The 12,511-nt window shown below is 43.3% G+C and overlaps 2 protein-coding genes across 2 annotated transcripts; both read left to right on the forward strand.

The window, feature by feature from the left end:
- Positions 1-303: 303 nt before the first annotated feature.
- Positions 304-1,290, forward strand: LOC113037811 (trace amine-associated receptor 13c-like). Its single transcript, XM_026195159.1, has one exon. It carries the CDS (start codon positions 304-306, stop codon positions 1,288-1,290), a length of 987 nt encoding a protein of 328 aa, XP_026050944.1.
- A 9,436-nt stretch (positions 1,291-10,726) lies between these two features.
- On the forward strand, positions 10,727-11,713 carry LOC113037812 (trace amine-associated receptor 13c-like). The gene has a single exon (XM_026195160.1). The coding sequence runs from the start codon at positions 10,727-10,729 to the stop codon at positions 11,711-11,713; it is 987 nt and encodes a 328-aa protein (XP_026050945.1).
- Positions 11,714-12,511: the final 798 nt, after the last annotated feature.

Genomic DNA, 12,511 nt, shown 5'->3' on the forward strand with positions numbered 1-12,511 from the left:
AATGTTACTAATTTTTACATTTCAGATGTTTTTGTAGAAGCTCAGTGTGACAGTTTTCTAAATCAGTTGATCTCCCAGCTGTTTGCTTTTTTCCCTTGATGCTGCTGATATTGGAAAGAGTCAACTTGTCAAGTGTATAAAAGGCAATCTGAATTGAAGCCCATCTTTATTGTGTAGCCTCCAGGAGAGATGATAGTGTTTCAGTCCAACAGCATCTTCAGAGGTCTTTATGTCGCACTTCATATGACTTGGGTCAAATGGACAAATACTCTGATTGGATGATTCTTCCAAATACTTGATACAATGAACTTAACAGCAGTGAACCAAAGTGATGTCTGTCAGGAAGATTTGTGTCCAGAGAGATCTGTTTCTTTATCTGTCTATGTGATTATGTATGTGGCTGCAGCAGCTGTGTCTCTGTTGACTGTTTGTGGAAACCTGCTGGTCATCATCTCTGTTAGTCACTTCAAGCAGCTCCACACGCCTGCTAACATCCTCATCCTCTCTTTGGCTGTGTCTGATCTCCTGGTTGGAGTTTTTGTGATGCCTCTTTGTCTGTCTTGCCTCATTGAGTCATGTTGGACTTCTGGACCAGTGATGTGTTCGATTTTAAAATTCATGAATTTTCAAGCAACAAGTGTGTCTGTTCACACTGTGGCTCTGATAGCAGTTGATCGTTTTTTGGCTTTAAGTTCTCCTTTTCTTTACTCAGAGAAAATCTCACCCACTGTGATCTGCATAGCGACTTTATTTAACTGGTTGTTTTCACTCATTTATAACTTCACTCTTCTGTTTGTTAATGGCAACTTCACTAATGTCATGTGTCCAGGAACATGTGTTTATTTTATGGATGGAGTTTCATCTCTCATTGATCTTCTGATTGTGCTCCTTATGCCATGTACACTCATTATTATATTATACACTCATGTTTTTGTCATTGCTAAGAGACATGCGACTGCTATAAGAGCCCTTCAGGTTCACAACAGCACAGGATCCTCCAAAAACAGAGTTAGTGACAAATCAGAGCGAAAAGCTGCGATACTGCTGGGGATTCTGGTCATTGTGTTTCTTCTGTGTTTACTGCCATATTATATTTGTTCTTTAGTGATTCCATACAGTAATGTTGACTTGTTTTATGTCAGAAATGTTGCTGTAATATTTTTCTTCCTGAACTCTACCATTAATCCCATCATTTATGCTTTATTCTATCCATGGTTTCAGAAAAGCTTAAAACTAATTTTCACATTTAAAGTGTTCAATAAAGATTCATCCCTGATGAATGTGCTGTAACTCACTGAATGTAAGATACAATACTTTCCTCTCTATTTTTCCTGTTGTTTCTTTTTTATATTTTCTAGGTTAATATACATTATTTTATTATATTAAACATGAGTCTTGACTATAAAACAGCTTTTTTGTATTTTCTCCATTTTTGCAGATTGCACTATATCCAGTTTGTAAAGGTTCAAGTCTCCCCTCTGTAATATGATAAAATAGCAAAACCTATGGTAAGGAAAACCTTATATGTGTTTAAATGTTGTACTATATCTATGTTGTAAGCCTATGTTCTCAAGTTACATAATCACATTTAAAGCTCTGACATATCCAAAGCCTTTAATATTTCTTTAAATCACTTGTTAAAGTCATTCAAACCAAAAACTTGGGTATTACTGACCAGTTAATTAAAAGAGCCAACTCATAAGAGTCTTTTGTGTTTGTGAATCAAATAAAGCCAAAGGGAATCTAAGTGTAAAAACTTATAATGGTCCTTTTTTACACATTTGCCCCTGGGCAGAGTGCAGAACACCTGATGCAGTCAGTCCAGTTTCTATAGCAAAAATAAGCCTAATGCAAATTCAACCAATAGCCACATTTTTTTACATGCATTGTCTTTGTAACGATAAAAACTCCATACTCATCGGGAAGAAGGAGGCGGGAACCGGCGCACAATCAAAACAAAATTATAATATTGAAAATAAACACAAAACAGCGCGTCAGCCCCTCACGGCGACTGACGTGCACAAATAAAAGCCAAAACATAAAATAATGTACCAGGCCTGGTCCTCTCTCGTCCTTCACGGTCGTCACTCCAGTTTTATATCCTTCCATCTCCTACGTGGGACTCGATACTGGCGGTGGGGCGCAGGTGTAGCTCATCTCCAATCACTACACCTGGCCTCACTCCTCGTTCCCAAGCCTCTCGCCCCCGCCCCACTCGCCACAGTCTTATTTTACTTTTGTCTTATTTTACTTGCATTGTCTTATTTTTTAAATAATTTCAACAAAAAAGCATCAATTTGAGTGGGATAGCAATGTTGTCTAATCACAAAGTCTATCTGAGATCAACCAAACTTCTGATGTAGTCATTTGTATTGTAAAGTGGCAGAAGGACAGAACAGAAATGTTTTTAAAGAAAGAAAAGTTTAGCACAAAACAGTCCCATTTGAGTGATGGAGAGGGTCATATTAAATTAATTCACCTCCTACGCTTGTCTGTCTGTTCAATCTGTTTTCTTCTCAATGCCTTATATTTTTTTGATAAGTGCATGAGGATAATTTAAAATTAAGATTCTTTTCTCTTTTCTCTTAGAGGTTGAAATTAGTACTGGAGCCCAAATTGAAAATATTGGAGAGTTGTTTCTCTAGAGCAGTGTTACTCTTCGTTAGAGTTGCCATCTTCAGCGAGGTGAAATAATGGACAACACCCCAAAATAAAATTATAAAAAATAAATAAATAAGAAAAACAAGGAAACAAATAATCAGTGAGGAACTCACAGCTTCAAACAGCTCACACACACACACACACACACACACATATATATATATATATATTCATTATGTGTTAGGCTTCCTCCCCTAGATTTCAGCCTCCTCTCTTAAATGGGAGTTGTTGGCCCCAGTAATAGAGTAATGCAGGGTGGTAGCTGAGGTAGGATCAGTCTGGCAGGGTTAGGCCATCTTTCGCTCTGCGAAGTGACAGTTTGTCAGACCCTGCTGAACAGAGATGTTTGGGCCTCTAGCTGGCTCCACTCGTTGAGCTAATCACTTGACCGATGGGTTGAAGTGGGTTGGCCTGCAACCCCCCCCCCCCCCCCACCACCACGATGGCTCCGGTTGAGCAGGGAGTTCTAAACTACATTTCATTCCGATTTGAACTCCGCTCCCTTGAAGCCAAGCATTGCCATGGGCTGACGCCTATGCATTTAGTAGGTAGGCCCCTAATGGGGCCTCCACTAGGCAGAATGGCATATGTTGTACTCCCCTGCTATAAGGGTATTGCTTTTTGCTGAGTACACTGCCTTTGGCAATGTGATTAGGTACAAGGATGCTGTAGTAACAGTTTCTGCCGCGAAGGCTGCACGGTTAGGTAATAGAACCCAGCAGGCCTCCTTGACCGGATAGCCCCCAAATAGAGCTCCTAGGCCAGCTCACCTTCAGTGGTTGGCCCTGGTAGTTCGGGCAGAAAGCTCACTGCCGAGTAGTAGGCCTTAACAGGCCTCCTCGGAGGTGGGTCACAACATTGTGGAACATACACTAGGACAAAACTATAGGAAAAGTTTTTTAATAGTATGGTTCCAGCAGTGTTCGTTAAAGTAGCAGAATAGACTCGCTATCAGCTAGCAGGCTCGACCAGGCCTCCCTGTAAGGTGAGCCCCAGCAGCAGTCACATTTAGCTGATTAGACTGTTTCAGGTAGTAGGCCTCTTCAGGCCTCCCTGAAGGTGGGCTCCCACATTTTGTGGTTACTAGGTGGCAGGCCCCACAGGCCTCCCTGAAGTTGAATTCCCGCTTTTTTTAACTGTCAGGTAGTAGGCCTCATAAGGCCTCCCTGAAGGCAAAGACAGTGAACTGGACTGCCAGTCTGGCTCACTATCAGCTATGGTATTCAGGTAGTAGGCCTCTCCAGGCCTCCCTGAAAGTAAGCCTTCCTGCACTGTTTTTAATCAGGTACTAGGCCTCCCTGAAGTTGAGCTCCCACATACTGTGGTTGTCAGGTAGTAGGCCTCACCAGGCCTCCCTGGAGCTGAGTTCCAAATTACTTTCAGTTTCCACTTAAAGTGGTCATCTGGTAACAGGTAGTAGGCCTCTCTAGGCCTCTCTGTAGGTGAACTCCCACATATTGTGGTTATCAGGTAGTAGGCTTCACCAGGCCTCTCTGAAGGTGAGCTCCCACATACTGTGGTTGTCAGGTAGTAGACCTCTCCAGGTCTCCCTAAGAGTGGTTTCACAGTGGTGCTGGGTTTTGTAAGCTAGTGGCCGCTTACTTTCAGTTTAGCGGTCCTTATCAGGCAGCTTCCGAAGGTGAGCTTGCGCCCTGACTCGGCTCAAGTTTTTATTCTCTGTTACGGGTTCCCTCCTGGACCCTCTTTATCTTGCTACAGCCTGGTTGCCTACCAGGTAGATCTTATGCTCCCCTCACTGAGGGTCAATATGAGTTTGTGGTCTCCTGAGTCTGGTCAGTTGGTCGTAGGCCTCTCATGAGGCCTCCCAGTTAGATCAGTCCTTAGGCCCTCACAGGCCTCCTCAGTGTTTTGAAACACAAACACTGGGTAGATCCGTGGTTTGAGTAGAGAAACTCCCCTCACTGGCAAGGGTTGTAAAGCACTATGCTGAGTCATACTTTCCAGGATATCCCGTCTCTGAGATCCAGGCCGAGTGGTTCATTGCCTGTTCCGCAGTTCCTCGGGTTGGATGCCTTCCTAAAGGCAAGTGTCCAGAGGCTCTGTCTTCGGACAGAAAGGAAGTGGCAGTCTGTAGTGTCTTATGTAGTGACACCAGGTCAGGCCTACCTGGTGGCATTTCAGGTGGCACGTTCCCCTGAATAGTGACTGGCTGGGGTTCCCTCGGGTTCCCTAGCCACATTCCCTAGAAGGGACCCCTTCTAAGAAGTTGAAGTTGTGGTCCTAGGCCTAACCTTTGTTCCCTGAAAACAGGGAACGAGACAATACGTCTCCCAGCCATGCCTCAGGGTCTGCCCGCCAAACAGTCCCTTCAGACGAAAGGATATTGTCATGGTTTCAAGGTGCCCTTTTTATATATCCAGGTCGCACGCTCATCATTCAAGCTGATGATTCACAGCTATTGAGTTGATATTTGATTTCAGACACCTGTCACACCTGAGGCATTCCCCATAGTGTCGATGACGTATTGTCTCGTTCCCTGTTCTCAGGGAACCAAGGTTACATTTGTAACCTGAGACGTTTCCTGTGAGGGTTAGGGTAAGTTCTAGGGTTGGTGTAGGGCCATAGAATATACAGTTTGTACAGTACAAAAACCATTACGCCTATGGGATCAGTGGCATAGCCAGGGGAGGGGCCATTGGGGGCACAGACCCCTCCTGAAAACTGATTGGCCTCCCAGTGTGCCCCCACCCTTCTACTTCTCTATCACTCACAAATTCAAATCATAATCTTTCAGTTTAGTAAATAACTCATGATTGCGTCACAATGCTTCTCAACGAGGACCAAGAATAGCTGCTGTTTTCCAACGAAAAAAGCACACGGTAAGTTAATCTATTTTATATAGCTTATTTTTTCGATTAGCAAGTTGTTGCAGTTGCAGTGCAAGAAGGTACTAACGTTAATGTCTTTCGGTGTTAGATAGACCAGGTTTGATGACAATATTATCTCCTAGAGCAAATAATGATAAAGTCATTATTGAATCATGCAGTTGATTAGCGACTTTTTTCACTTAAGTGAGGTGACGAAACAAATCGTATGATGTTTATCTAACCCTCCACACTTTTGGCACACATGCTAAAGCATCGGGTTTTTTTACTGGTCAATTTTGAGATTTGGGGCTGTTTATCTTCAATAACATGTCTTCTTTCAGACTTGTGGTGAAAAAAAAGTCCAAAATACACATATAGGTCTTTACTACACCTTTAGTCTATTTGCGTCTGTAGATTTCTCATAAATTCAGTTGGAGTTCTAAATAACCATGGTGCTCTGCGATTGCTGTCTGCACCCTGGAGAGCTCTCACTCCCGTACAATGTTCTCGGATCCAAATATGGTCATTTCCTTTTTATCAGAAACCAATTGTGAAAGTACAATGGGGCATTTAACACTAAAAGTGAATCTCATTGGCTGATACCAATTTCTGAAAACGTGATTCGTTCGCATCACGTGACATGCTCTGACATTTCCACAGTGTGTTCTTGACTGTTTTTCTGTTTAGTTGAAGGCCATAAATGCTGATTTATGGGTTTTGATGTGTTTTAGTTGGTTTGTATTGTTGATTGCTAAGGATTTGACAAGATATTGTGTCTGTAAATAGTTGTTTCCACTAAAAAAAATAATTAGCTTTTACATTATTAATCTTGAAATGGCGTTTTCTCAAAATGAGTTTTTTGTCATTCTTCAGTACAAACATCTTAGCCTATGTAGCAGCTATGTGCACCAAACTCTCCAGTTATACACTTATATTCTGTACTCTGAAGATATCTCCAGAGGGATTTGTTAATAAACCATTACTTGTATGTAATTTCTATAACTTGATGTTTACTTGCTATACGACATACTGTAGTTTTCTTGAATTTTGTGTCAATCAAAGTAAATAAAATGAGTCTCAGATTCGTCGTGTACTGTTTTCACAGAAGTTATTGACAAAACGTCATTTGATGACACCCAGAAACATTCTCAAATAAAAAAAAATCATACATAAATATTTAATGCATGATTGAATAGCAAAAAAAAATAACTAATACTAAAATATCACTGGACTAATTAATCTATTCTAAACTGTTTCTATAGGATCCACATATTTTACATTTTAAACTAAAGCTACCTTTTTGAACAAGTAGCTATCTAACAAAGTATGGATATATGATATTTTTAAATCAATATGCTCAAGATTAATTAGCCTTGACATAAGTAGATTTTGTTTATTCATCAATGCAAATTTACTGCAACTGCTGCTATGCAAATTGAATGGGATGTGGATAATAAACAAAATTTTTTTTTTATATAAAATTTATATTAGTTATATTAATTCATTAATTGTGTATTTATTTCTATGAATTATTAATGTTATTCTGCATTTATATAAATAAGGCTATTATATATTGTGACGAGCACTCCCAGAGGAATCAGCGTCGCCCTGGAAACCAAAGCAAAACACCTGCACGTCCTCGTCACCGGCTGATCAGTCACAGCTGCTCCCCATCAGCCAGCACATTTAAAAGGAGCACATGTTACACTCAGAAGAGGTTCTTGAACCGAATGCAACGCTGGTCTAACCCCTCTCTCTTCAGTTTTCAGAAAGCAGCAAGTGACCGACAGCCCAGCCACTTTGGAGCACGTTTGAACACCCACTTTCACCTTAACTGGCACAGAAAAGCACAAAGAGCACACGGGAAGCACCGGCCACCAAAAAGCGGAGCAGCACCTTTCACCAGGCATCACTGTGTTAATATTGTGTATTGTGTCGCCTAGCGTAGGGGGGAGGAGAAAAAGCTACTAGTTGTGCCTCGAGCCAAGACCGAGACCATTCTAGAGCTGGCCCATTCCCACCCCATGGCAGGACACCTCGCGGCAGCCAATACTGCTCAACGCATCCGCGACCGCTTCCATTGGCCGGGCATGGACGCCGAGGTAAAGTGGTTCTGCCAAGCCTTCCCGACCTGTCAGGCCACGTCGCCCCGGACTCCTCCCCCCAGCCCGCTCATCCCACTGCCTATCATCGAGGTGCCCTTCGAGCGGATTGGAATGGACATAGTGGGGCCGTTGCCGAAGTCTGCCCGAGGGCATGAGCACATCCTGGTCATCGTCGACTATGCCACCCGGTACCCAGAAGCAGTCCTCCTGCGGAAGGCCACCGCGAAGTCCATCGCCCAGGAGCTGTTTCTGCTGGCCAGCCAAGTCGGCCTCCCCTCGGAGATCCTGACTAACCAGGGAACCCCCTTCATGTCCCAAGCAGTTGAGGACCACTGTTTATCACCCCCAAACTGATGGCCTCGTAGAGAGATTTAACCAGACCCTCAAGCAAATGCTCAGACGTGTGGCGGCGGAGGACAAGCGGGATTGGGACCTCATGATCCCCTACGTGCTCTTTGGGATCCGCAAAGTTCCCCAGGCCTCAACTGGCTTCACCTCCTTCGAGCTCCTGTTTGGCCGTCAACCCCGGGGCCTCTTGGATGTTGCCCGGGAAGCGTGGGAGTAGAAGCCGGCCCCGCATCGTACCGTCATCGAACATGTCCGGCAAATGAGGGAACGGATCGACCGAGTGATGCCGTTAGTCCGGGAACACCTCACCAGGGTCCAGCAAGCGCAGCAACGTCATTACGACCGGGCAGCCCAACCACGGGAGTTCCAACCGGGAGACTGGGGTAATAGAACCATCCCGGAGTCCGTGGTCCAGCCCCATTGTGATGGTCCCAAAGCCGGATGGCACCCTCCACTTTTGTAATGACTTCCGCCGCCTGAACGAAGTCGACGGGTACCCCATGCCTCGGGTGGACGAACTGCTGGACCAGCTAGGAAGGGCCCGGTATATCAGCACCCTAGACCTCACCAAGGGCTATTGGCAGGTACCGCTCTCCGAGGCCGCCAAGCCGAAAACCGACTTCTCCACCCCCAGTGGCCACTGGCAGTACCGGACCCTTCCCTTCGGGCTACATGGGGCCCCCGTGACGTTCCAGCGGATGATGGACATCCTCCTGCGGCCTCACCAAGCTTACACGGCCGCCTACCTGGATGACGTCGTGGTCCACTCCGAGGCGTGGGACAAACATCTGGATCGTCTGCGGAGGGTGCTCTCGGAGCTCCGGTGGGCTGGACTTACCGCCAACCCCCGAAAATGCCACCTAGCCCTCTCTGAGGCCAAGTACCTGGGCTACCAAGTCGGCCGAGGACTCATCCGGCCGTAAGACAAGAAAGTTGAGGCCATCCACGCCGCCCCAAGACCCAAGACAAAGACCCAGGTACGAGCCTTCTTGGGGTTGGAGGGTTATTACCGTTGTTTTATCCCCAACTTCTCCTCTTTAGCCGCCCCCCTGACAGACCTGACCAGGAAGGGGTAGCCGGAGAAAGTATGCTGGACCCCGTCGGCGGAAGAAGCCTTCTCCCAGGTGAAAGCAGCACTCACGTCCTCGCCGGTACTCCGCGCCCCGGACTTTAGCTGCCCCTTCCTGCTGCAGATGGATGCTTTCGACACAGGACTAGGAGCGGTCCTCTCCCAAATTCAGAAAGGTGAGGAGCATCCGATCATCTACATCAGCAGGAAGCTGATTTTAAAGGTTGAAATGATTTGGATATACAGTTCAAACAACACACGATTGGCCCATCTGTATTAATCGTGGCCCCTCTTGTGCCCCCCAGTTGAAAAAATCCTAGAATCACCCCTGTTCTACGCAGCCATAATGTTGTTATTGATGCAGTATGTGGTCTGGCATTGTCATGTTGGAAAATGCAAGGTCTTCCCTGGAAGAGACGACATCTGGATGGGAGCATATGTTGTTCCAGAACTTGGATATACCTTTCAGTATTGAGCCTTGCTCAAGGGCACCTAAGTCATGGTATTGAAGGTGGAGAGAGAACTGGAAATGCACTCCCCCCACCCACAATTCCTGCCAGCCCGGGACTCGAACTCACAACCTTTCGATTGCGAGTCCAACTCTCTAACCATTAGGCCACGACTTCCCTAGATCAGAGATGCAGGCTTCTGAACTGAGCACTGATAACAACTTGGATTGTCCTTGTCCTCTTTAGTCCGGATGACATGGCATCCCAGTTTTACAAAAAGAACTTCAAATTTTCATTTGTCTGACCACAGAACATTTTTCCACTTTGCCACAGTCCATTTTAAATGAGCCTTGGCCCCGAAAAAATGCCTGTGCTTCTGGATCATGTTTAGACATGGCTTTATCTTTACCTATAGAGTTTTAGCTGGCAATGGCGAATGACACGGTGGATTGTGTTCACCGACAATGTTTTCTGGAAGCATTCCTGAGCCCATGTTGTGATTTCCATCACAGTAGCATTCCTGTATGTAAAACTCCTTGTAAACTCCTTTCTGATATTGCTCCACTATTTTTTGCCGCAGCATTGGGGGAATTGGTGATCCTCTGCCCATCTTGACTTCTGAGAGACACTGCCACTCTGAGAGGCTCGTTTTATACCCAATAATGTTGCCAATTGACCTAATAAGTTGCAAATTGGTCCTCCAGCTGTTCCTCATATGTACATTTAACTTTTCTGGCCTCTTATTGCTAGTTGTCCCAACTTTTTTGAAATGTGTAGCTCTCATGAAATACAAAATGAGCCAATGTTTGGCATGACATTTCAAAATGTCTTAGTTTCAACATTTGATATGTTATCTGTATTCTATTGTGAATAAAATACAAGTTTATGAGATTTGTAAATTATTCCACTCCTTTTTTACTCACAATTTCTACAGTGTCCCAACTTTTTTGCTTTGTATAATGAAATGTTACAAATTTTTACATTTCAGGAGTTTTTGTATAAGCTCTGTGTGACAGTTTTCTAAATCAGTTGATCTCCCAGCTGTATGCTTTTCTCCCTTGATGCTGCTGATCTTGGAAAGAGTCAACATGTCAAGTGTATAAAAGGCAGTCTGAATTGAAGCCCATCTTTATTGTGTAGCCTCCAGGAGTGATGATAGTGTTTCGGTCCAACAGCATCTTCAGAGGTCTTTATGTCGCTCTTCATATGACTTGGGTCAAATGGACAAATACTCTGTTTGGATGATTCTTCCAAATATTTGATACAATGAACGTGACAGCAGTGAACCAAAGTGATGTCTGTCAGGAAGATTCGTGTCCAGAGAGATCTGTTTCTCTGTCTGTCTATGTGATTCTGTATGTGGCCGCAGCAGCTGTGTCTCTGCTGACCGTGTGTGGAAACCTGCTGGTCATCATCTCTGTTAGTCACTTCAAGCAGCTCCACACGCCTGCTAACATCCTCATCCTCTCTTTGGCTGTGTCTGATCTCCTGGTTGGAATTTTTGTGATGCCTCTTTATCTGTCTTGCCTCATTGAGTCATGTTGGACTTCTGGACCAGTGATGTGTTCGATTTTAAAATTTGTGGATTTTCAAGCAACAAGTGTGTCTGTTCACACTGTGGCTCTGATAGCAGTTGATCGTTTTTTGGCTTTAAGTTCTCCTTTTTTTTACTCAGAGAAAATCTCACCCACTTTAATTTGTATAGTGACTTTATTTAACTGGCTGTTTTCACTCTTTTATAACTTCATTATTCTCTTTGTTAATGGAAACTTCACTGATGTAATGTGTCCAGGATTGTGTGTTTCTAGTGTAGATGGAGTTTCATCTCTCATTGATCTTCTGATTGTGTTTCTTATGCCATGTACACTTATTATAATATTATACACTCATGTTTTTATCATTGCTAAAAGACATGTGACTGCTATAAGAGGCCTTCAGGTACACACCAGCACAGGATCCTCCAAAAACAGAGTCAGTGACAAATCAGAGCGAAAAGCTGCGATACTGCTGGGGATTCTGGTCATTGTGTTTCTTCTGTGTTTACTGCCGTATTATATTAGTTCTTTAGTGATTCCATACAGTAATGTTGACTTGTTTTATGTCAGAAATGTTGCTGTAATATTTTTCTTCCTGAACTCCACCATTAATCCCATCATTTATGCTTTATTCTATCCCTGGTTTCAGAAAAGCTTAAAAATAATTTTCACATTTAAAGTGTTTAATAAAGACTCATCCCTGATGAATGTGCTCTAAGTGATTGAATGTAATAGAGAATGTTTCCCCTCGTTTAAATCAGTTTATTTTTCAGATGTACATTCAGCATTTTTATGCATAATTATGTCACATTAAACATGACTGTATAAAAGGGATAATGCCAGAATATTGAAGGGTTTTTTTTTTTTTGTCACATCAAATACAATGTACACAACCTTTAAAGTCTTGACTACAAAATAGATATTGAATATTTTCACCATTACTGTGGAAATGCAGTTCATATACTGAGACTGAGATAAAATTCTAGTGACAGTCCCTCAGTGGGACAGCTAGTTTCCACATAATTAAATATTTTAAAACTATGATAAAATGGTAAACCTTAATGGGTGGAGACTTTTATACTGTTAATGCGGGCTGAAACGAAAGCCACTTTCCCTGGAACGTAATTTAAGATTAAGATGTGAGCCCTTTGAATGTGATTTTGAAAGCCATTTTCCCCTGGAAAGCGACAGGGCTATTTTGAGTAACAGTTGGGCTGGTTTTGTTACGAGACTTGGCAATCCTGCAGCAATTTCTTTGTGTATAAAGATCACCAATATCAGGACATTAAAGCATGATAAACTAAATGTATACGCCTAAGAGTAGACTCTATGGTATTTTTTTAACCTCTGATTTGCTGGCTATGTGTAAGGCATACAGAGAACTGTTTTGTCATGTTTTTTATTTTTGTAACTCAGAAATAGTGAATAATTTTATAAAATCGCTTAGTTGTTCCAGTTATACCAATAGAACTAAACAACTGGCTTAGCAAACTACTTGACAAAAAATAAATGCCTA

Source organism: Carassius auratus, chromosome 20 (genome assembly GCF_003368295.1).
Source record: "Carassius auratus strain Wakin chromosome 20, ASM336829v1, whole genome shotgun sequence".
Taxonomy (NCBI): domain Eukaryota; kingdom Metazoa; phylum Chordata; class Actinopteri; order Cypriniformes; family Cyprinidae; genus Carassius; species Carassius auratus.

Bases quoted from the DNA above. Each gene is read 5' to 3' on its own strand.
- LOC113037811 (XM_026195159.1), top strand. From the start codon at position 304: ATGAACTTAACAGCAGTGAACCAAAGTGATGTCTGTCAGGAAGATTTG.
- LOC113037812 (XM_026195160.1), top strand. From the start codon at position 10,727: ATGAACGTGACAGCAGTGAACCAAAGTGATGTCTGTCAGGAAGATTCG.